General features: G+C 59.0%; 1 protein-coding gene across 1 annotated transcript in view; it reads right to left on the bottom strand.

The window, feature by feature from the left end:
- Positions 1-259: 259 nt before the first annotated feature.
- The window catches only part of Trappc9 (trafficking protein particle complex subunit 9), a 501861-nt gene continuing 477002 nt past the window's right edge, over positions 260-25118 (bottom strand). The window contains exons 22-23 of the mRNA XM_071602098.1: positions 1202-1425; positions 260-518 (exon numbers count right to left, since the gene is read on the bottom strand). Coding sequence (XP_071458199.1) covers positions 357-518; positions 1202-1425 — 386 coding nt within the window. The 3' untranslated portion in view covers positions 260-356. The remainder of the gene's footprint in view (positions 519-1201; positions 1426-25118) is intronic.

Genomic DNA, 25118 nt, shown 5'->3' with positions numbered 1-25118 from the left:
TGCCCAGGCCCTCTGGGGTGCCCACCCTCATGCTTGCCTTCCCATGGCCAGGGCGGGAGCAGGGACGGGCTCCAGCGGTGAGCGGTGTGGGGCTTGTCCGGAGCAGGTGCAGCGCTCCCCGCACTGGCCTGGGGCCTGGTCAGCTCCTGAGGGCCCCCGCACAGTGTGGGCAGAGGGCAAGGGCCCAGCGGGGCTCCTGGGAAGCCCAGCGGACTCCCCAGGAGAAGGGAGAGAGGACAGGGTGTGAGGGGGGAGGAGGAGAGGGCAGCTGCAGGAAGGCCTCAGGCCTGCGGCGGGGTGGGGTGGAGGCCGGCCTCCCCCTGTCCCAGGGACTGGGGCCAGCAGGGGACTGAGGCCTAGGCCTCCAGGGCGCGCACGTGCACACTGGGCAAGCAGAACCAGGACTGCGGCAGCTCCTTGCTCTTGCTGTCCTCGTGGAACCGGATGTGCAGGAAGAAGTCCCCGGTGTAGAGGAAGAGGAGGGCCCCGAGGCAGGACGCCTGGCCTGAGGGCTGTACCTGTGTGGGAGGAGGAAGGGACGTCAGCCCATATTACCAACACCAACCCCAAAGCCACCAGGAGTGCCCTGAGCCTGCCCAGGCAGCAGGACACGGGGAAGGGAGGGACAGCCCGGGTCAGCCCACCCAGGCCTGGCTCCCATGCCCTCTCCCAGACTTCTTTGCTGTGCTGCCTTGGGCAAGTTGCTATACCTCTCCGAGCCTGTTTTCATCTCTGAAAGAAGACGATTGCATTTCCCTCTCTGAGCTGTTTGGGGGTTCTGTGAGTCAGGAGCATGGGCTGCACCGTGGGGGTGGCTGGAGTGCAGCAGGTGGAGCAGGACGCTGTGCTCAGGCCTGACGAGGCGGGGGTGGGGGACGAGGGCTAGAATCTGAGCTGAGCCCTCAGTGCTCGGGGACCTGGTGTGCAGTGGCTGCTGGTCTGGGAGTGAGGGCACCCCGATGACAGGAGCACTGGGTCTAAGTGCACTCCAGTGCTCCCTGGCCCGGCCTTGAGGGAGGTGCGGCCATCGTCCTGGCCTCCTAGACCCCGGTCAGGTGGCACAGGGTTACAACGTGTCGAGAGGAGCCCTGTCTGCTGATCTGGGCTGACCCTGCAGCCCAGCACCCAGGGCAGGGAGGTCAGCCATGGAGACCCGGGCTGCACGGCCAGGAGCCGGAGGCCCCGCTGAGCCGCCACGCACCGCATCGAGATAGAAGGTGCCGGAGCCCACGAAGGACAGCGTGTGCTGCAGCTCGCGGTCGTGCACACCATTCTGGTGGTCCTGGAAGGGCAGCACCGTGAGCGCGAAGGGGCCCACGCTGTGCGGGCTCCGGTTGGTCAGCCGCACCTCCAGGCTCACAGGGTCGCCCACCCGGCAGGCCGCCGCCTTCTCGCAGTCACAGGGCTGTCCGTCCACCAGCACGTCTGCAAGGGACAGGAGGTTAGAGGCGGCGCTCACCCCTCCTCCCTGCTCCCCCAGCACGCGGCCGGCCCCTCCAGGCCAGGCTGGGTGCAGAGCCCGGGGCGGGACGCCCTCTGAAGCAGGGTCTGGCAGAGACACCGTGGGGCAGAGTACAGCGCTCCCCGTCCTCGGCCTGGGGCACCGTGGGTGCTCCTAACCCTGCCACGTAGAAAGGCTGACCCTACCCACCGTTCCCGGGGCTCTCCAGGGTTCCCCTGGTCCAGGTGAGGGTCAGAAACCACGGGGTGGGAATGGGGAAGGGCCGGCACCTGACTGGACCCTCAGTGACCACAGTGCCTGAAGTCAGGGCTGGGGAGGTAGGAGACCAGTGCAGGAATGATTGGCAGAGGCCCTGGAGGAGGCTGGGTTCAGGGAGATCCACCTGGCCCTTGGGAGGAGCAATGCCCTCACTCCCACCTGCTCACGGGACCTGGGGGCAGGTCCTGGGACCTGGCAGGATGGCCTGGGGGCAGGGCCTGGGACCTGGCAGGAGGCACAGGCCAAGTTCTGAGAGCGCTCCCCTCCTTACGGTGGCTTGGGCTCCTGCCCCTGTTCCCAAGCCAGCCGTTCAGGTCAAGTGCTCCTGTTGTGGGCTGGGCAGGTGTGGGGCCAGCCAGGGGCCGTGCCATGCCGGGGCTGGTGGGGAAATGGCAGCCGTCTCGGGTGAAAGCACCACCAAGGCAAGGAGTGAGTGGCTGGCAGAGGCCAGGCTCAGGGCTGGCAGGGCCCCGAGCTGGCCCAGCGTCGGCCCACAGCCACATCCTCGAACGTCCCCAGGGGGACGCCCTACACCTCCCCCTCAGTGGCTGCACTTGTGTCCCTCCCCATCTACAAGGCAAGGCCTCCATGGCACCAGCTACGCAGGAGTAGGAGGAGCTGCAGAAATGACTCGGGAGCTCCGTCACGCCAACGCTGACTGTCCCTCGCACCCTGCCAGCACCTGTAGCCAGTGTGATAAGGACAGAGGTGAACAAGTCCCAGTGTTGAGAAAGTTCACAGTGAAAGAGAACAGGCCAGTCAGCCAAGACTTGGGCCAGAAGGAAGAGGACACCTTTCTCTTTTCCTTTATATATTTTTAAGGCTATGATTTGCCCTCAAAACTTTGCTTCTGCTGCACCTTACAGCCCTGACTGACAGGACCGCCTGAGCTGAATCTGGCCAGGCTGGCATCTGCTTGGGGCTGAGCCCTTGCCCACAGGTCTATCTGCAGCACACATAAGCACCTCCAGCAGTGTCTGGCACACATCGGGCAGCCAAGAGGACAGGCCGTTCTTTCCACTAGCTGCCGGGCTCTGCTGAGGCCAGAGCGAGTGTCAGAGGAACCCAACGCTCATGGCCTTTTCTGTCTGTGGGGCCTGAGACTCCTGTCAGGTGCAGCCAAGGCCAACACTGCCATCTATGAGGAGATAACCACATCCTGTTCTAGAAATGCCCCTCTGGAGAGGTCAGCCGCGACACCAGCAAAGCTCCATCTTGCCACATGGTAAGTGTCTGAGGGACTTGAGACTTGAGGACAGTGCTGCTATGTGACAGGTGGCCCAGCACAGGGAGGTACCCGTTGGTCCTCAGCACCCCTCACCTCTGCTCTATGAATGTCCCCTGAGTGGTGAACCCAACCCGGTGCGGTCTGACGCTCTCGAACAAGCTGGGACGTGGCTGGTGCTGCTGAGGGAGGGAGGGAGGGCGCGCGCGAGTCAGGGGAGCACGGCTGCTTCAGGGCGCCTCTGCTCTCTGTCCTTCCCGCAGACTCTGCCATGGCCCCCTGCCGTCCACCTGTCCTAGCCCAGCTCTGCACAGCCCCAGGGAAGACAGGATGATGAAGCTGGAGAGTCACTGTCCTGCAAGCAATCGTTCCCATGAACACAGCTCCTGGTGGACTCCTCCCCTGTCCTTTTCTAAGAGGAGGAGGGGCGTGGGCCTGATGGCTGGCCGGGAAGCAGGCATGTGCATGGGGCTGGACCCTGGGGGGTCTCAGCCTCACCTCTGACCTGCTGCTCCGCCAGCTGAAGCCTCCTCCACGTCACCTGCAGAACTGGCACGGTGGGCCTGACCTCCCAGGTGGGACGGGGTGAGGGGCTAGGCTGAGAGAGGACCTGGCGGGCCCTGTGGGTGCTCCTACCAGAGCTGGGACATGTGGCTATAATGACTGGCCTCCCTGATGCCCCCTGCAGGGAGGGCAATGATGGAGCAGGGTCAGTGCGCAGGTCTAGCTGTCTGTCCCTAGTCTGCCAGTGTGCCTGTCCTGCAGTGCAGGCCTACTGGGACACTTGGTCACTCCACCCTTGTTCCTGACCCCTACACCAACCGGCTGCCAAGTGAGTGGGCTTCTGAGCTCCACAGTGGCCGCTTCCTTCCGGTCTCAGGGGGCAGCTCCTGCGGCACCAGCAGGTCAGATCCTGGCCCAGGCACACCACGCCTCCCCGTGACGCTGCCCGGAAGCCCGTCTCCCCAGTGGGCAGGGCAGGCTTGCTTTCTCCAGAGAGTGCCACAGTTCCCGAGTTCCAAAGAACACCCTGGTTGGCTCCCTGGGGACCCACAGGGTGCTGCTTAGGGAACACGGTGAAAATACATCTCATGATAACAGCCCAGTGGCAGCCAGTGACTGAGCTGTCCTGGAGAGGACACTGCTGCTGCATAGCTGTGCCCAGGCTGCACTCGCAGCCCCCAAAGCCACTGTCCTAACACCGGGGCTGAAGCTGGCTCACTTCTCGGACCTGGGACCAGAACCAGCTGCCTGCCAACCTTGGGGAAGGGGAGTGGCCTCCTCTCCGGAGCCCTGCTGAGCAAGGCTGCCGGGCAGGAACAGTGGAAGCCCCAGAGGAGCTGGCCCCAGAGGAGCTGGCCCCAGAGGAGCTGGCCCCGGGACCTGGGTCTGTGGGCACAGGAGGGCGCTGGAGCGTGGGAGGTGAGACTTCGCAGACGGCCGCCGAGGCAGGGCTGGAGGGCCACAGTGAAGTGTGGGCTCTGATGGCCCTTGCTCCCGCTGTGCTTGCTCCACCATGCTCTCAGAGAGGCCCCAGGGACACAGTGGGTGACCCAGGAGGGCACAGGGGTCTGGAGGAAGTGGGGTCTGGCGTGGGGCCCTCAGCTCAGTCATGGCAAGGTGAGCACCGGAGGGCAGGGGCCTCCGGAAGGAAGGGCCTGGTCTGCCTGCTCCTTCCCCACTCGCCCCCAGGACCACTAGGCAGCAATGCAGCCTCTTCAGAGCAACGAGAATCAGTTCAGGTGGGCCTGGGGACGAGCGGAGCCCTGGCAGCCCGGGAGCCCCTCCAGGCCCCTCGGTGGACAGCCAGCCTGGGCAGGCAGAGCCAGGCTCAGAGCCGACAGGCTGGTGTGGCCCTGTCTTGCTGTGAATGGACACAGCTGACACCCTGAGCCTTGGTCTCCTCACTAAGAAACCCCGATGTCTGTCTGGGCAGCTAGTGGGTGTCTCCCCCTTAACTTAGGCAGAATGGAGGCCTCCACTTCTCAGATGCCTGTTCCCTGGGGCCCCGTCCAGTGGCTCCCACTCATGAGGAGGGTCAGTCTGTCCTCTCCACCTGACACCCAGCCCCAGCCAGTGGGCATGTCCTGTGGTCAGTGGGGCTGTGCCTTCTCCTCGCCTCCCCAGGCCAGCACTCTCTCCTGCAGCTCCCGTCGGGCCCCTGTGTCCACACGCTCTCAGGCCAGGCTCAGACCCTGCTGTGACGAGGCTGCTGGGGGACATCTCCACTTGGTTTGCCCTTTGCTGGCCTGTGGCTTCTCTTTAGACTCAGGAGAAAAGGGGAATTTTGATCAGACGCTGAGCAGGAACAGGTCTCCGGGGCCCTGAGCTTGCCCCTCCTCCACCACTGTCCTGGATGTCCCTGCCCCCAGGTCCTTTGCACCGCGGCTCCCCACCTGCAGCTCCTTCCTGACGGTCTCTTGGCCTTCTCCCCAGAGAGGCTGCCCTGACCACCCAGCAAAGGGCCTCAACTGCCCGTCAGCATGCACTTTTCACAGGCCGCCTCCTCTGGTCTGAAGCTTTCTTGTTGACTTGTTTAGTCATTAACTGTCTCTGCCTCTCCTCCAGGAAGCTCCAGGAAACTGGCCCTGGCTTTCCTGCTCACCGTGGTGCCCGGTACCCAAAACAGAAAGGCACGTGGCAGACACTGGTCTTCTTCCTTATCTGTTGAAGGAATGAAAGGGTGGTCCTCGCTGGCACCACAGGGCTTGGGGCTGGGAGCCCTGTCCACACCCTGCCCCTCCACTCACTCTGGCTGTGTTCCCGTCCCCGTGCTCCTCTGTAACAGGAGGGGACTGGAGCCACCATCTAAAGCGCACTCCAAACAGAGGACCTGGGGACCAACGCCAGGCCCACGTGAGGGGGCACTCCTGGGGAGGCGGTTCCTGCAGGGGACCGCATGTCGCCAGGCTTCTCCCAGGAGCAGATTAGCTTCTTTTCTCAAAGTATTAAATCAGGTCAAGGACCATCTTTTCCTCTGAGCCTCTGGCCCCAGTCTCTCCTCCACATTTTGAACTGGCCAGAGTCACGGACTTCATCCTGTCTGGCCCAGAATTCCTCCTGAGGAGGCTGCTCTGTGCCGTACACGGGCAGGCTCTGCAGAACCGCAGGCTAAAAATAGGAGACGCGAGGCCAGGGCTCCCGGGGCTGCGCTGGCAGACAGGAAGGGACACGGCCTGGGCTTGGGCCCAGGGTGGCCAACATGGGCCTGAGAGAATGGGCCTGTGGCCCGTGGCAGGGGAGGCTGGGCTGGCTCAAGGCTCTTACTGCAGCTTACAGGATCCCCACCTGCCAGGCCCGGGCCACCTTGTCTTCCAGGAGCACAGAGCAGGTGCGGCTCTGGTGCTTCTTGTGTAGAACTCGGGGGTGCAGAGGGGTGCCGTGGGTTGCCACACAGAAGCCAGCCCTGAGCTGGTGGGGAGGCACCAGTGGCCTAGGAGGAGTCAGCCAGCCACCCCTTTTCAGGAGAGTGACGACGATTCGTCACACAGACATGCAGAAGTGCACTCTGTTGGTGGCACCTGGGTTGTCCACCTCACTGTAGGAAATGCTGCTGTGAACTTCACTCAAGTTTTAGTTTCTCTGCGTGGACGCCTGAGAGGACTTGCCACGGAGGAGGACGGCGCTGCCAGAGTGCTTCCCCCTCAGCCCTGTGGGCTCCAGTGCCCCGGTGGCGCACTCATGTCTGCACCTCTGCGACACTGCCTCCTGTCTGCCTTTTGGGTCCTGGCGTCTTGAGTGGGCTGAGGGACCCTGTCCTCTGGTTTCAATTTGTATTTCTGGTGCCCGGCCATGCGGCCTAGTGCCCACTGTCCCCCACCACCTGGGGACAGCCCTGTGTGCAGTCTGCATGACTTGCTCCCTGCAGGAGGACCTGGAATCACTAGCCCAGGCCTCCACTCTTGAGGTGCTCCCTCCCTGGGAGCCTGGGCTCCAGCAGGGCTGGAACCGAGGCCGAGGCTCTTCCCAGGAGCAGCTTCCAGAGCTGAGAGACAGGAAAGTTAGGGGCCACCAGAGGGGGGCAGGACTCCAGCTCTGGGCAAGCCACATTACAAGAGCAAAGCCCTAGGCCACAGCAGGGTGGACACAGGAATTAGAGCCATGGGACAGGGCAACGAGGGCCCAATCCCAAGACCTGCGGGCCAACTGGTCGGGACTGGGCACTGCAGCATCTCAGCTGTCCCTCCAGTCTGGTCTCTGCTGACTGGTGCTGGAGGGCCAATCCTGGGCCAGGAGCAGCTGGTCTCTGCTGGCACCTCGGAGATATTTGCTGGGTTCTTAGGGAGAACAGGCCTGTCCAGCAGTGGTTCTAGACCACAGTGGACTTCAGAAGACAGCCTAGCTCCCCTCAGCCAGGGTGGCGCTGGGCATGCGTTTCTGATGTGGTGTCCACAGCACCATCTGTCTTCCTCGGAGCGGGCTGTTGGGAGGACCAGGGAGAGGAGGCCTGGAGGACGGCAGCGTGGCCCCTCCCAGGCTGCGCTGCGCCCGGCTCCTGCTCCCACACATGGTTCAAGGAACCCTCTAAGACAGGCGCGGGCCCAGGGCGAGTGCAAGTCACCACTGTGGCAGGTGCGGCACCTGTGAAGCCTTGCCCTCCCGGCTCAGCCCCCACCTGCTCTGCCCCTTGAGGACATGGCTCCAGAGGCCAGGACGTGAAGGATGACTTTTGCTCCAGAGCTCCAAATCCGAGTGAGGCTGTCCTGCCTCTCCTCCCTGTAACTCCATTCACCTGCCCAGGAGACCAGCTGAAGCAAGGAATTTGCGGTAGACTTCAATGCAAATGTCAGATGTAGGATAAAAAAGGTAGACTCAGAACAAGGAGCAAGGTGCCCAGGTGCTCCCGGCCTGACCAGCTGATGCACGTTTAGAGTTAAGATCTCAAAGATGCACACACACAGGCTTTCAGGTGACATGGGTCTTGGGTGGACCTTAGTTTGAGAGGTAAGTTGTGTTCTTGGAGGGCATGGCCTTGGAAGGCGTGGTCTTGGGAGGCGTGGCTTCGGGAGGCGTGGCTCTGGAAGGCATGGGATTGGTCAAGGAACTTCCTTTCTCTCTAGGTGAAGAGGAAGGAGTTCACATGGGAAGAGTGGCGAACCTCAGTGTGATGAGAGCCAGGTCCTGGGCCCAGCTGTTGGTCTCCTTCACTTCCTCCACACGCCATCAGGAGTCCTCTGGGGAAGCACTGGCAGATCTAGAATAAAGTTCTCTAATTTCTAATTCTGGTAAAGACTAGTGAATTTTCTTGTGGTAAATTTTCTCCCGTGATAGCATAGCTAGTTGCTAGGTGTGCAACCAACCAACCTGACGGGCCTTCCCTCCTTACCAATGGAAGCCAAGCAACTTGCCTTTTCACACTGGCTGCTAGGAAGCTCAGAATCAAACCTGAATCAAGTGAAAGCACCATGTTGGTGCCCAGTAGCTATATTTTCGTCCCTGTGACCGATCCTGTGAGCTGCACACACAGACCCTCCTGCACGTCACTCCTCCAAGCCAACCAACTACGCCAACTATGGTTTTCCTCGACCCAGACGTTTCACTTGACTGTGCTGAGACAGAGTTTGGAAAAGGAGTCGGAAGCACTGACAATACCCAGGAGGTGAGTGAGGGGATACGAGCGAGGAGCAAGGGTCCAACGCAGAGGCACTGAGCGCATGGGAAGGTAGAGTCAGACGGCAGCCCCGCCTGTGCACCCACCTCTGACCTGGCATTAGGAAGGGGGCCTCTGCTGGGTGCGCTGGAGCCCAAGGCAGCTCAGACGTGTAGAGGGGACGTCCCCCCAGACCCAGCACGCTGCTCCTCCTGCAGGACACACACTGACCCGACTGTGGACAGAACACGGGGCCTCCCCGCAGCACAGCAGGGCCTGCGTGCTGGAGCCGGCGCCCAGGTGCACGCTCAACAGCCGCTGAGGCAACCAGCTGCTCCCGGGGACCAAGTGCTCCCGCTCCGCACGCGGCCGCCGGGACCGCATGTGTAATCACCCTCTAGCCGAGACCCTCCTGAGCAGCTGCCGCCTCTCTCGGGTAAATAATTTACTTTTACAACTTTTCATTAAAGATTAAAGGGAATTAAATTAAAATTAAAGCAAATTGGAGCTGGAGAAGAGACCTGTGAAGCTTGCGGGCCTCCAGTGGGAGGCTCCTGTCCCAAGCCCAAGGAGGGCTGGGGCTTCCGGGAGCCCACTGGGGTGGGGAGGGCTCCTCCACCCGGCAGGCCTCCAGGCAGAGCCCTGGGTGCTGGGGCTGTGGACAGGCCGAGCCAAGCCGCTGCCTTGAACGGCAGAACAGCCACTGCACGCACGTGGCAAGCCGTGGCCTCCCAGCTCAGAGCCCGCGTGGCCAGGGCCACGAGCCCTGGTGATGTGGGGAAGCTTCAGGCTTGGAATGGGAGCAGCTGTGCAGCCGCTGGCGCTCAGACACGGTGTCAGGGGCCAGGGAAGCCTCTCCAGGACCCAGAGCCTGGGCTCCCGCATCTGACCAAGGAAGGGCAGGGCCGAGCGAAGGAGGCGTGCTGGGAGAACTGGGCCCAGGGACTGGCTGGAGAAGGAATGCCCGACAGACCCCGGGTGCCCACACCCAGGAGGTTCTGAGTCAAGCCAGCCAAATGCCAGGAACTCTTGGCACATCCGGCACCACCCAACCTTCAGCACATAAGAGGCACAAGTGTTGGTGCCATCGATGGGCAGTGGTGAATGGAGGGAGCTGGGCACAGACAGTGAGCACTCACTGCCAAGCCCTCAGGTTCTAGGGGACCTGGTCTGCTTGGGACCAGGATACCCACCTGCTGAGGGTGCACCTGCAGCCCCAGAAGTCCCAAGAGGCTCTGGTGTTTGCTGCAGGGGCTGGAGTTTCCCTCCGGGATCAAGTGCAATGAGGCAGTTGAGTGGAGAGGAACCGGGAGCCAGGCCAGACTGCCTCATGCCTGCGTGACCTCCAGCCAGCACCTAACCTCTCTGAGCTCAAAGTTGCAAATCCCTGGCCCAAGACTCAACAGACGGCAGCCCGGCTACTTGAGCAGTGCCAAGTGCACCAGCACTGTCCACTGTCCACTCAGGGTCCTGCAGCATCCCACAGGGGCTCATCCTGCCCCTGGGATGGTCTCCCTGGCACTGAAGCCTGCACATGCCCCACAGCCCGCCTCCTCCCGAGGGTGGCATCTGCTGCTGCCCATGCTGGACTCCTATGGCCTCCACCACAGCCCCTGTGGCCTGCTCACAAGCCCTTCCACGAGGGCCCTCCAGGATTCCTTCTGGAGAAGGCTTCAGCTGCAGTGGGTGGCAGGTGAAAGCATGCCCTCTCCTCCCAGGCACACAGACTGCAGCCCCTGCCTGCCCGGAAGTCAGGCCAATAGAAGTAGGAAAATCACCCCTCCCTCAACCTGGACCGTAGGCTCGTCTCTCCTACAACCCTCATCTCCGGGCTCTGAGGACACTGAAGAGCAGAGGAGGAGGGAGGAACCACAAGGTGTGTGTGTGTGTGGGGGGGGCACTGGGCAGGTGGGGCCACGTGGGATGAGCCAACTAGAGCCTCAGGATGGGCAGAGCCACGAGAGGGATGCAGCCTGGGTCCCCGCCTAACACCCAGAAAGGTGCCTCCAAGGAATGCCTGAGGTGGGATAAAATAAGGTTGGTGCTCAGGTCCCGGAAATGGGGGACTGTTTGTTACAGCATTTAGCAGTGAGAGATACGGTCTCCAGAGCGCAGCTAACCAAGCCTCTGGTCAGGGGGCACTTGGGGGACACTGAGGCCTGGGGATGGGGTAGGCTAGAATGGCCTGCACCGTGCACAGGGAATCTCACTTGGCTGGCGGAGACAAGGACCACATTAAGTCCTTCCCCAAAGCCTTTTTGGATAAGCACCTCAGACAACTGAAGATAAACCAGACGAAAAAAGGAAGGAGAAAAGAAGAGTGTGCCTTCTGGCTGGACCGTCACACAGAGACACCTCCTGAGAACAGCAGAGAATTTAGATGATCCCTCTGTCCCCAAGCGCCACCTCTCCCTTCCCAACCTCTCACTTGTCATATTCTCTCCAGCCTATCTAAACGAAGCCATGATCCTGCCCACAGGCAGGCCCTCCGCTGTCCTGCGAGAGCCCTGCAACGAGCCCTGCCTCCCCACACTGGGACTCCCTGGGGCCCTCCCATCTGCCCATCGGATCACTCACACGGGCACTGGGCGCAGGGGGCTGGGTGGAATCGCGCCCTTTCTGTCCCAGAGGAGGCAGCTGAGGAGTGGGGGGTAGGTGGCCCCAGGGGGCCTGGGGGCCAGCAGCAGTGTAGGCTACTTGTTACCTCTGCCTGGAAGCACGCTGTGGCTGTCCCTCAGTCTCCCCTCCTGGGCCTGGCCATGGTGAGCCACCAGCAGGGCGATTACTTGGTCTGCCTGATCTAAAGGACTGGCAACTCCCTGGGGCCAGCAGGGCCTGTGTGCACGGGCCTCTGCCAGTCCCTACATGTCGGGACTGGCCATGGGAGCCTGCTCGGGATGCCAGCTCCCCACACTGTGTCTGTCCAGCGAGAGAATCCGCCACGGGGAAGGAACGGGCACCAAGGAGAGGGCAGAATGTGATCGTATTGCAGGGGGGCTCCTGCAGTAGCTGCCCGTGTCTCCTCCCCTGTGACCACTCCTCCCCAGCATGCTGTGACTCCCCTGCCCTGACATTCTCCCTCATGATCTCCAGAAACACCCCATGTCCCTCCTGATGGCTACTGTTGGTCTTTTCAAAACGGCCCCAGTGGTACCTCCTCCAGGAAAATGTCCTGAACTACTGTCCACCGCCTAGCCCGCACCACAGCTGTCCCCAGATGGAGTGGCTCCCCAGGTCATGGTGAGCTCCCTAAAGACAGGGGCTCGGGGGCCCATTCACTGAACTAGTGGACAAGTGAATAGAGAGCCCCGCCTATGGGGAGAATTCCTCCAGCCTTCAGGCCCTTAAGCCCTGCCAGAGGACCAGGGTGAGGAGGTTGCACCTTGGGCCTCCTGAACCCAACGTTAATGGGGGCAAATGCTCCAAAAGTGGTGTCTGCCCAAGCTCAATGTGGAGCATGAAGTCCCACCGCACCAAGAGACCATGCAGAAAGGCCACGGCAAGAAGGCAGCTTCCAGGCCACGTTGGGTAGGCAGGGTGGTGATGCGAGCCACTCCCGGCCTGAGGCCCCCAACCAGTGGTCACTTTGTGTCTGAGGCCTGCCAGAGCAACCTCCCCAGCCTGGGTCCTCCAGCAGGGCTCAAGGGCCTGAAGGCTGGAGGAATTCTCCCCAGGGGCTGGACGCTCTAGGATTCCTGCTCTCAGGCTATGGCAGGCAGCTGAGAACCAGCTGATTACCAGGTCCCAGGTGCAGAGCCCGTCCCCAGCTCCTATCTCCTTTACCCTGCCACCTCCATCACACACAAGAGGAACTCTCAGGCTGCTTCCACTCTGCTTGGCTGGAGGGGAGGAACATGGGATCAGGCAGCACCCTACACTGCTCCCAGGCAGCAGGACAGGTCCATGGAACTGTGCTGGGCACAGGCTGAGCAGTCGCCCAGGCAGCTCTGAGCCAGAGAAGAGGGACATGCCGTGTTATGGTTTGGGTGTGAGGTGTCCCCCAAAACCTCATGTGTGAGATAATGCAAGAAGGTTCAGAGGAGAAGACTGGGTACCAGGAGTCTTAACCCAATCAGTGAATTAATCTCCTGATAGGGATTCACTGAGCGGTAACTGAAGTGGCGGGGTGTGGCTGGAGGAGATGGCACTGGGACGTGGCTATGGGTGTGTATTTGTACCTGGCAAGTGGAGACCTCTCTGTCTGCCTCCTGATCATCACGTCAACTGCTTCCTTCTGCCACCTCTTCTGCCATGATGTCCTGCCTCACCTCGAGCTCTCAGGAATGGACCTGGCTATCTGTGGATTGAGACCTCTGAAACCTGGTCCGCTAGGTAAACCTTTCCTCTTCCACAGCGGCTCTGGTTGGGTCCTTTCATCACAGTGGCAAAAAAGCTGACTGAAATACAATGGTTCCCAGCACTGGCTGTGGCCCTTGCTCCTGGGCTCAGGTCTCAGGTGTCTCTCCAGGAACTCTGGGGTTCTCTGACAGAGCCTCTGAGCCCACGAGGGCAGGACGAGGGGCCCCAGGGTTTTGGAGCAAGGGCCTCCCGTCCTGCAAATGATGCACCTGAGGTGGGTGCAAGTTGGGGGAAGCACTTGAGAAAGGACATGCCACAGGGACCATCTCTGGAATTGGCAGGTGGCAGGTCCTGGGCAGAGGGAGGGCTACCATCTCCAGCCAGTGGTATGGCTGCAGGTCAACCACCCTTTCTCTGTCTCCGGCTCTGTAAGAAGGGATGGTGGCATCTGCCTGGCAGGATGTGGAATACCCCTGAGGCAAAGGGCACAAGGGCACCACGGGCTCTCCATGCTCAGGGTCACTGCAGCTCTCACAGGTGTTGCCTCTCATCCTGAAACCCTTCTTCAGCCACAGGGCCGCTGACCGCTCACCTAGCTGTGTTCATGGCACCTGCCCAGCCGGCCCACACTCCACGCCACATGCACCTGTGAGTCCACTCACTCCCTGCAGCAACAGCAGGGTCACTGGCAGGCAGGTCCTCACCCTGGACAAGGAGTACACTGAGCTTGCACCCTCCTGCGGGCAGTGCAGCTGAGGCTCCTCGGGCTCCCAGGGCTGCAGTCAGCCAGGCACGGTAGGGGAAGGAGGCATCCTCACAGCTGGCACCTGGGCAGGCTAGCAGTCTGTGAGGTCATCCTGGGGGATGGCTGGCCTGTTCCCTGTGCCAGTTGATCAATGACCATTTAAGATGAGCACAGTCCAGCCCAGGAGAAAGGTTATGGGCGGTCAATGCAGTTGGCCCTCCCAGCCATGCATCAGAAACCTCTGGCCCAGTTCTGTAGGGTGTTAGTCTGGAAATCACAGTAGATTTCTCGCCTATGGAGGGATGGGGTGGTTGGAACACAGAATAAAATCTTTTCAGGAGTCTGGAGGTCAAGTCTACAGTGCCTCGGATTGACATTAACATTGGCTCTTGATAAACCTGACCTGTCCAGAAATCAGATCACCCATAAGCACCCCTGCTGCAGGCCTGAGGGCCACAGCCTACCCTTGCTCATTTTTGTCTCTGCATCCTGCCAGCTGCTTCTAGTACTGGCTTGGAGACACTAGCAGCCAGGTTGGGCTCTCCTGTTCCATTTCCTGAAGTCGTTGACCTTAGCTTTGTGGTACTCCCAGTTAGAGTGACCCAGATAGCTTCTTCTGTCTACCTAGCCATCTGGGCACCTTTGCTTCAACCCTGGAACAAAGATCTGGACATTACTTCCATCTGTGCAAACTCAAACCACACTAAAGTACATGTCACCCATCCATCCCCTAATCCATCCATCCATTATCCATTCTTTTATCCATCCACCATCCATCATCTACCCGTCTGTCTTCCATCTTCTTACCCATCTAATCCACCCAGTTACCTCCCCACCACTCATCCATCCATCCATCCAATCATGCAATCTTCTAACCATCTGCCCAACATCTGCCCTTCTATCTATCCATCCTCCACCTTTGTACCCATCCATCCATCATCCATCCTTCCTTCTATCCATCCACCACTCATCCCTCCATCCCTCCATCCCTTCATTTGCTCCATGAGACCTCCCACTAGACTTCCCTGCATTTCCCCATTTTGCAGGCTGTCCTATCCTTCCCAGGGTGGAAGGGCCTCCATTGCCTGCTGAACTTTTCTCTATCTTTGGAGAGCTAGGTCCACTAAGGTCACCAGCAGCAGCCTTCCCTACTTCTAGATTCTCCATGGCTTCCTAGGGACTTGATAGTACCTTTTCCTGGTTGCCTGAAACAAATAGGCCATGAAGCCTTATGTTTTCCATTTACTGGCTACCTGTCCTTTGGCAAGCCCCTCTTTTTACAAATCCCAGAATCCTCACCTGGACTATCCTCACCTGAAGGTGTCTGCAAGGGTAAAAGGACATCAGTGTCCCCAGACCCAGTGTTGGCAGCACCTCCTCATCTGCAGGACGAAGGCCTCCCACCTGCATCAGTTTGAGGTTTGAGTTTCCATCTCCCAGGCTGGTGACATGAGCATGATGTTCTGTGGTGCTGGCAGTGGCAGAAGCTGCAGCCCAACTGGCAGGCGGTCAGCAGGGCAGCTGTACCGCAGTGTGCTGTGAGGCTGGGCAAGGCACAAGGCAAGTGGGCATGCCCAGTGCATTTCTGGCATACAACAGGTTATGGGGACACAGCCCCACCACAAGTCAAGGAGCACTGTGTGCAGAGCGCCTGGGGGGCTGTGATGGGGAGATGAGGGAGCCATTGAAGCTCTGTGGCACACGGAGTCCTGGGAAGGACCAGCCAGGCCCATCTGCCTTGACTTTCAGGGACCAGTGGGACAGGAGTTGGTAGATGGCCCTCAGCTAGCCTCGCGCGCACCCTGAGGTCACTGTGACTTGAGGTGGGACTAAGGGGAAAAGGCACAAAGAACCATGAGCTGCCTCCCTGTCTGTGACCATCTGGCCTCCTTCCTGTGGTCAGTCCAGAGCCAGCACAGCACCTAGCACATGCTCAGTAAAGCCATGGAGCTAGCAACACACAGAGTAAACACCTGGAGGAGAAGGCGAGGCCCCCAATCCATCAGACAGTGTGGGTGTTGGGATGTGTCTCAGGAGGCCAGGGCTCAGGGACCAGCAGACCTGTACACAAGGCACAGTGTGTCCAATGGCTGCTTTGGCAATGCCCTGCAGACTCATCCAGAGAGAGGTCCCCTTAGCCCAGGCCATCATCCACTTTAGTGCCAAGGCCAAACACATCTTGTTCATGGGTCTTGGGCTCTTAGAGCCTAATGATCTTGAGCACAGAGAACTCAGGCAGCTTCTGAACAGCTACACTGCCCATGTACTTGCACCTCGTAGATGCTCAGTAAATGCTGCTGGCTGCCCCTTCCTATCCAACAGGGAATGCCTGAGCCCAGAGGAAGGCTGCTGAGCTTCACCAGCAAGATCTGCCCCAGGAGGCCACGTGCCCTGCTGCCTAAAGACTTTCCCGTGATGGAGATGCAGCTCTGCAGGAGCAGCCTCCTTGTTTATTTTAAACAAGCCTGGTCCGGGGGATTGTGCCTGGGCCCCGCATACCTCCTTCCGAGGACAGTACAGCTAGAAGATGGATGAAGAACACGTTAACCTTGCCCCTTCCCCTTAGGAAGGGACCTGTGAGAGGGAGAAGGGCAAGCACTTGGACAGGAGTGCCAGCGTCCCCCCCCCCCCCGCAGGGCTGGGAGTGGCTGCAGAGGCTGAAGCCAGAGCAAGTGCCACTGAGAGGACAGGGGTGTGTCGTGTGGAGGAGACAGAAAGGAGTCACTGTGCGGGGTGACTTTCTGATTTGATGGCTGGATGAGGAAGAAATCCCCAAACTGGGTTGGCTCAGGTTCGGTTTCCTCAACCTCTCAGCGCCTGCACTAGTTCTCGAGATCCAGAGAGAGGAGCAGGGGCATCTGGCTGGAGGGTGGGCAATGGAGAGAGGGCGGGGCGGCCCTCCCAGAGTGATGCTAAGGCCAGGGGTGTGCAGGAGCTGCAAGCGCTGGGAGGGCACCAGGCGCAAGGCAGGCGCCACTTGTCAATCTCTCCTTCCTTCCGCCCTCAGAGTGGTCACTGATCACCTACTCCAGCAGGCCTGCTGGAGCAGGGGTGCAGATACCAGGGCAGGGACCTGGGTGTGGAAAGGCAGGGGCCAGAAGACCCTGTTCAGAAGGGAGGGTGGCAGGGGTCAGACATGTTGGCCCATGACTTTAGGCAGTGACAGGAATGAGCCCCAGAGGTGGAAGAGCCAGATTATGTCACAAATCAGCCAAGTGAGGTTCGGAAATGGCTCAAAGCCACAGTTGGTGAGTCTCGGTCAGTGTCCCAAAGCCAAAGCTGATGCTACTGCTGCCCCGCAGGAGTGCCTACCCAAGTCTCTCTGGGGCCAGACGGAGGACTTGGGCTCCCTGAGGAACCTGGGGTGCCATTGCCAGCAGTAGGTGCCTGCCCTCCTATTCTGAATCAGAAGGAATAGCAGGGCTGCACTACAAGTCCAGAGCACTGTGGGCCAGGCCCCAAACCAGTCCTCGCAGCGACTCTCTGAGCAGGAGTTACCACACTCCCTGTTTTGTGGATGGGGAAACTAGGCTCAGAGAAGTTAATGACTAGCCCCGGCTGCACACCAAGTGGGAGAACTGGAGTTTGAGGCAAAGACGTGGAGAATACCGTTTACTGGTTGTCTGTCATGCTTATGGCACTGCATTGGGCTTTTGAGGTCCATTGTCCCTGGGCCCCTGCCACTGTCTTTAGCCATGGGCTATCTTCTTGAGGAAGGTGAGGGGTGCAGGAGTGGCCTGGCCTGGAACAGGCCACCACACTGGCAATGCATGGACATGGAGCGTCTGAACGCTGCAGCAGCACACAAGGGAATTCCAAGGCCTAGAACAATGTGGCAAGAGTGGACCTCCCTTCCTGCTCCGGGCTGCCCCTCTCTTCCTGCAGAGGAGCAAGGCATGAGGGAGCTTGGTGATTTTTCAGACAAGCCTGAGATGGACGAGCAGCTCTTCTAAACAGAAAACAAAGAACATTCTGAAAGGCAGTCTCCCTTGGGACATGCCAGCCAGAGCAGACGCTGGGGCGGGCTCTCCAGAGAGGGATGCACGTTCAGCATCCAGCTGCCTCTCCAAGGCTCCCAGGAGGCTGGTCACCAGCTCCCGCCCTCCTGTTAGCCCTTCCAGGTGTGGAAGCAAAAGACAGCTCCCCATGCCTGAAATGGGGAGGGACCAGCACCATGCCTGCCAACAGCTGACTGCATCACCATCCCCAGGACAAACTCCCGAGCCAGGGTCCGCCCAGTTATCCATCTGGCTGTCTCTGCAGGGCAGGTAGGCACAGATTCCAGCCCTGCCTGTGCCTCTGGCCTTCATCTCAAGCCTGAGTGTGCGCTTGCATGTGCATATCCTGTGCGCTCTTGTACAGGGAAAGTGGCTGGTGTGAACTGCATACGTCCATGCATGGACATGTGTGGGCACCTGTGCACTGTGAGGGTGCAGGTGTGTGCACATGTATAGCATATGTGCAAGATGTTGTTCCCATGGCTACTGTAGTGACTTGTGACCCACAGGGAGACCAGACCCATTAAAGAGGACAGGCCAGGGTAATATGGGTTGGGGGCAGGGGTGCCTGTGGATTCATTACCCTCTTTGGAAATCCAGAGAGAGAGCTCGCAGATCAGGGAAGGAGAGGGGGTGGTGGCAACAAGCCCAGGACAGACCCCACCAGGCAAGAGGTGTAGGGGACTGGGTGTCCATCTCTTTGGGATCTGCAAAAGCAGAGACGGGGGCTCACCTCCATCCCTGAACTTTGCAGACTGTGTGGTAGAGCAAGGAGCACCCACCTGACCAGCTCCTCATTGGTGGCCCTGAGCAGGCCTGTGCGTGAGCCCACAGGGTCAGGCCAGAGTGATTGTAAGCATGGGGCCCAGATGAAGGGGAAAACAGTCAGGAGGAGCACTTCAACCAGGAGGGGCTGAGCAGCCGAACACAATAAACAGGTGGCAAGCGTCCAAGCCTCACCAGTGCTCACAGAGCACAGACCGAAAGACCGCAGTGCGTCCTTTCCTGACTCAGGAGACTGGTGTGGACTTTAAGGAAGAAAAAAGTGATGCTGGCAAGAGGGGAGGGAGATGGGTATTTTCATACCTGCTGATGAGAGTCTGAAAGCTACGATATTCATGGAGGGCAATCTCGTAATAATTTGCAAATATCCTTGAAAAATACACAGACCCTTTGCCTCAGCAGCTTTACTTCCAGAACATTACTGATAGGGATAGATTTGAGTAAAAATGCTAAGAAGCCGGAAACCACATTTCCAGCAAGGCATGGGGGATGGGCTGAGTACAGGCGCACCGCGCAGCATGAAACCATGACTCGGGTGCGCATTTGGTTGGGAAAGACCCGAACAGCACAGTTTTAAGAAAAAGTGTGTTCACAGGCACAGTCTTTTAGTTGTGCCTCCGTTCCTAAAGCACGTGTGTGGGAAACACCCTGGCAGCGGCGCATCTGCATTAGCAGTCTCCTCTGGGGTGTGGGGTTCTGGTAAAGGCCCATCTGTTCACTCGTGTTCACCTACGAGTGTAGTTGTGCCTACAATGATCAGAATTGCTTTTTTATATTGATTTATCGGTGGGGTATCTGAACAGAAAGCTGACAGGTCCCCTTTATTCTGGTCTTTGTACCATTTCTATTAAATACACACAATTACATGCCACACCTAGTGTTAATGGTCTGGACTGCGTGCCCCCAAATTCATAGGCTGTTGTCCTGACCCCTGGTATCTCAGGAAGGGACTGTATCTGGAGAGGGCTGCGAAGAGGCAATCACAGTAAAATGACGCCCTCGGTGAGCCCCCGCCCTCCACAACTGGCGTCCCTGTAAGCAAAGGAGATGAAGCACAGGGAAGACTACATGAGTGCCCGAGGGGATGTCAGCAGAGAGAGGCCCCAGGAGGAGCCATCCTGCCCCATGGACCTTGGCCTTCAGGCCCTCAGGACTGAGAGAACCAGGGTCTGCTCTTGGAGCTGCCCTGTCAGCCTCGTCCAGACCCTTGACACAGATGTGCATACAAACAGGGAACATCATACAAACCAGAATCAAGGCCAAAATTAAAATTAAATAACATGACAAGCACCCAAAGGTTCAATATTAAAAATCAAAATGACCCAAATCTTAAATGGTGGGCAAGTGAGAGAACTGTTTTTGAGTATTCCCTCTATTTAGGGAACAGCATGGATCACTTTATATTGGCATTTAAAAGTTATTGAAATTGTGTTTATAAAAAAGAAAAAAAATATATAGAAAACACCTACAGTTTGAATGTCCCCGAGGAGGTGGCACTGCCCTGGGCACGGGAACTGCAGCAGGGGGCTACAGTCGTCCCTGCCCCACAGCTGCCTGGGCACTCAGGGAACACGGGCCATTGGTGACATGCATGAAGCAGAATCCGCACACCAGCAACCTCAGCCTGCCGCAGCTGGCACAGACCCCAGGCCTGAGCAGAACTGCCCTCCAGCAGGGGGTCTGGCAGACACAGGGGCTAGGCACAGTGTGCACAGGCCTCTCTGTCCCCTGACTCAGATCAGGACAGCTGCCCAGGTTGGCTTAGCAGGAAGACGACAGCCAGGATGACAGCTGTTGGGTAGGAACTTAATCATGCTGCAGCCCGGCTCAGAGGGAGGCAGGGAGGCTGGCTGCCTCTGGGGCTAACGGCCACAGATTGGTCCTGCCCATCTTCAGCCCTTATACAGGCTGCATATGAACTCACTTGGGATCCAGATGGTCTGCATGTGCACCTGCTCACATACACCTGCACGTGTGTGAGGCAAACACACCAGGAGCAGGTGTGTGCACACAGTCAGAGAGGCCCTCAGCAAGGGAAAGCAGAGACCCCAACTGAGTGCCCTTCGGTGCTGCTGCTCTGCACAGACCTCCCTCTCTGCAGAGGACTCAGCCAGGAGAGGTCGACCCTCTCTGCAGATGAGCAAACAGGCTCAGGGCTCAGTGACCTGCCCACGGGTCCCCACAGAGCTGGGGTGAAGCATGGCCCCTTTTCCTCACCTCAGAAGGCAGCTGGGGGCTGAAGGTCCAGGGCTGGGTGGGGCGGGGAGAAGAGGACACACTGGTCCCTTGGAGGGAAGGGTATCCATGAGGACATAAGGGGCAGCAGCCGGGGCAGGTCTCAGGGGAGCTGTCCAGTGCCCCAGCCCTGTGGCTCCCACCATTTCCTTGGCCTCTGTGTTGGCTGCACACCCCTGGGATCATGCTGATGCAGAGGAACCCACCTAGGACACCTAGGTGTCCGTCTGTGGGGCTGCCCTTTCTCCTGGCCAGACTCCCCGTGCCCACCCAGGCCTGGCATCCTCTGCTTATCTTGCGGATGATACCCAGAGTCCCCAGGGCCACAGGTGAGTCCAGGTGTATCTCTGCAAGCGTCTTTATGGAACAGGTGGGGCTAGGGACTGAGGTGACTAGGTTATGTCCCCTCTCTTCCCAACATGGCTTCTCTCCAAGGGGCCGAGGCCTGAGCTTTACACCTGGGCCTCCTCCCCGTGGCTTCCATCTGGGTCAGCGCCTTGCTCCTGATGAAGCCCTGCTTCCTCGGCAGGAATGGTCGCACCCGTTGTGAAAGGGTAAGTGTCCCACAAGACCTGGCTCATCTAGAAGTCAGTTCCTGTCTTTCCTCATGCTGGTGGCTTAAATAGGCTTTAACGTAATCCAAAATAAGAGCTACAGTGCATTTAGTGCTAACCAGGATCACTGAAATTAATCTGAATGAAGAGAAGGTTCCCAAAGACCCTGGTTACATCATGGAGTTTGTCCTGAGTGTTAGAATCACTTCCAGGAGCAGTAAATGCTGAAGAATGAACTTGCAGGAGCCAGAGATCCCAACAAGAAGCTTGCTCCAGGGAGCGGCAGAGCAGTGAAGGGTGGGTCTTCCCCCGTGGCCAAGCTGAGGTCCCCAGTACAGCTAGGTCCCTAGACTGAGCCATGTGACAGCAGCTTCCTCTCCAGGTGGTCACCCCCAGCTCCATGCCCATGGTTGCAGTCACAGCCTGCCCCTGCCCCACCACCCTGTTGTCCACCTTGCAGTCCACCCCCTCCTATACCCTTGGCCAGCTGCAAACCGAGCCACCGCCACCCTTGTGGGTCTCCCTGTGTGGCTCTTTAGCTTGGAACCAACCAACTACCCACCAGAGCATCAGTTCAACTGACCACTCCATGTAGCTCTTCCTAGGGGCCCGATACTCCAATAAAAAGAAAACCTGGATTTCTAGAAATAAGTAAGATATAAAGACACATGAAAGCCTGGTTTCGCAAAGGCCACCTTTCAGTGGGGAAGGCAGAGAAGAGTTGGATAAGATATCCCCTGTTGGGCAGCGGTCAACCTGTGAGGGAAGAGGGCAACGGGAGGGGCGTATGCTGCTAGGGGACCCAGGGAGGCTGGTGGCTTCAGGGAGCTGCAGCAGGCATGAACATGAGTGGAAAGAGGTCCAGGCTGAAGAGTGGGGGAGGACGAGCAGCGCTGGCAGAAGAGACCCCGGGCCTTCCCCGATGCCATGGACAGTCAGGCGTTCAACACAAGACTGGCCGCCTCCTTCACAGGTCTAGAGGTTGCTCCAGCCACCTCGGGAGAAGACAGCATGGGCTGTGAGGCCAAGTGAGCGTGCCAGAGAGAAGGCCCTGGGAGGAGCCTGGGAGGAATGGGGAACAGAGACCTGGATGGGCATGGCGGGGCTGGCCAGAGCTGGCCAACCTCAGGCTGTGTGCACGCGGGGGCAGCTCTCCTTCCCACACAGCCTCACTGTAATGACTTCCAAGTCCACTGAAGCACACCCCGGCTAGCCGGCCTCTTCCTGCCCATCTGCAGCTGCCCCGAGCTGTTTCCCAGGCCTTCTGGGGTCAGCAGAAGCACTGGGAAGGAGCAGGCACCTTCTAACGTTCATCAAGGGCTGCGGGCATCCTCCTTCCACCTCAGGGATGTCTCATGATCACCACAAGCTGATATTTTATTTGTGATAGAACACAAAAGCTCAGGAAGGGACAGAATCTCTCCAATGGACAAGGGAGGGACAGAGCAGGACATTAGCTCTGGCAGCCCAACCCAAGTCCCCCTGCACATCACACTCTCCAGGAGGCGGGGTCAGCAGAGGACACACAGGAGAACAACGGGCCTGCACGCCCCTGCCACTCAGGACAGTGCTTGGTAAAAAGCCGGTTGAAGCTCTGCCCACAGGGTGTCCGAGGACCACAGCGGCCCAGGAAGCTCCTGAGACTGCTGAGAGGCAAGGGCAGCTGGAGCCACATCCCGGGTCAGACCCCAGGAGGGCACGGATCTTGCTGCACACACCCACCTGCCCAGGTGACCACAGGACCTCCCGTCCTGCGTGTGCGGGAGTCCGTGAGGGGCTGGCTCCCAGGGCCTGGCAGAGCTCTCTGGCTCACGGCTCTTCATTTTCAAAAGCAAATGAAGCTAGAATCTTGCTCTCTGGGGACGAGGAACTGGGCAGTGATCATCCATTCTCTATGTGTCTTCTGTTCCTGTAAACAGTTCCCCTTTTCATGAGCTGATAAATTTGCTTTTCCCAGAAACTCTTAGGAAAGGGCCTTGGGCCGAGCTGGACGCGGTTCATGCCACTTGTGGCTAGAAGTCAGCAGCCACTCTTTCAGGCTGCTTAGTCGTCCAGGGCCAAGGTAGCATCACACAGGGAGGGTGCAGGCTGGCCAGGAGCAAGCCTAGGGACTCCCAAGGGACTCTCCGGCCAGCTTGGTATCTCCAGTGCAGATACAGACTGGTGTGGCCACTGAGACGGGCCTGACTCCTGCAGGCTGGAGTCACTTTGTGCCCTCTTATGTCAAGTCCCTCTTCCCACTTCCCCACAGTAGGGAAAAGCCAAAACTCTGGGAAGTCCAAGCTCTGGAGCCCTCAGAGCCTACCTGGCCCCAGGCAAGGTGGTGTGTGCTCCGTGGCCATCTTACTTCCTGCCCAACGCCGGGGCCTCCATGTGCTGTACTGGAGCACATCCTCTCTTCACCACCCCTGAGGCTCAGCGCTGCCTTCAGGGCCACCCAAGGTAGGTCCACTCCTGACCCCTCCCTGCCAACAGGACCTGGAGACCTGTGGGGAGAGCCAGGTTGCCGAGGTCCATCTGTGGCTTCCTGCTCCCAAGCCACCTGTCTCACTGGCATGGCCTAGGACAAGGACAAGAGGACAAGGATGGGCAGCCCTGGATGGGGCCACATGCTCACCCATGGAGACTGGGACCCAGGTCCGGGTCTCTTTCTACCCCGCACAGGAGGGAGGAGGGCCTGCTGCCGCTTCCTGGGTCGGGCAGCTCAGTGCACAGATGGTCTCAGCTACAGGAGGCCAGGCCAACAGGACCAAGCAGGGGAGCGTCACCTGCTGTGTGACACCTTCCCTTGTAAAGAGCACAGAGTGGCCAGGCCTGTCCTCTGTGACCAAGGAGAGGACATGCTGAACTGGAAGAATACAGTCATGAAGGGGAAGACCAACATTCGTCACCTGAGGGTTGGCATGGCTTACATGACGGGGACGCGCTGCAACTCTTCCAGGAAATCAGAGCTTTGTTACAAACCAACTGTCCCCCGGGAAGACAGCACCCAGAACCCTCCCTCAAAGCTGCACCTAGAGCCTAGCCACCACAGGGCCTCTGCCGTGTAGCTTGGCCTCTGCAGGTGATGTCGCCTGCCCGTGTGCGTGTGTCCAGGCTCGCCAAGGAAATGCACGGAAATGCTGGTTCGGGGCTGGGTGTGGAACAGGCTCCCAGGCCAACAACAGGAATTATCAATGTCTCTGGGGAAACCACTCAGGGAACCAAAAGTGGCTTTGAGGCGATAAGAATTAGAGTCCGTGGTACTCTGAATTCATACTCAGTGACAACGTAATCCTTGTTTCCTAGCCACAGACCGCTGCAGCGGGTGGTGCCTCCCCATCCATCCTGTATGCCACCCCCAGGGTGCTGTGGCCCTCTGTGGGGCTCCCACCAGCCTCATCTTTGACCTGGGCCCAGACATGAGGTTCCAGTCATATCAGCTGCTCCCACTCGGTTCACAAAGTCCATCACCTTCCGCAGCTTCTGCCCTGATCACGTTTCCAAATCCACTGACTACCACCTTCTCTGGGGAGGGTTACCCTTCTCCTTTATGGTCAGAACTCAGCATGTCTCCTTTGTGGGCCTCCACTCCAGCCCTTAGCAGAAAGTTCTCTGATGGCCATACATCTACCTCCATAGCCCACGAGCTCCTTGGGGGCTGTGCGAGCAGCCTCTGGCGGACACTGTGCTTGGTGAATGTCTGTGGGTCAGGGATAGAGCTTCATTGCTCCCAGGCCCACCTGAGACGCCTGCTAAAATGCATTGGGTCTTGTTTCCAATAAGCCCCGAGGGAACAGGGTGCAGCTGCTCTATCCTGGGTGGCACCACAGCTCCGCAGAGGCCAGGTAGGCATTTCCTGAGTGAGGAAATGAATGAATGAATGATTTTTCTCCTTGACAATTCCTAGATGAATTATCCATCCTGGCCACGAGACCACACACCTCTCTCCCTCTCCCTCTCCCTCCTTCCCTCTCCCTCTCTCTCCCT

Source organism: Marmota flaviventris, chromosome 15 (genome assembly GCF_047511675.1).
Source record: "Marmota flaviventris isolate mMarFla1 chromosome 15, mMarFla1.hap1, whole genome shotgun sequence".
NCBI classification, from domain to species: Eukaryota; Metazoa; Chordata; class Mammalia; order Rodentia; family Sciuridae; genus Marmota; species Marmota flaviventris.
Note: the sequence above shows the minus strand (reverse complement) of the source record. Positions and strands in the feature narration are given on the sequence as shown.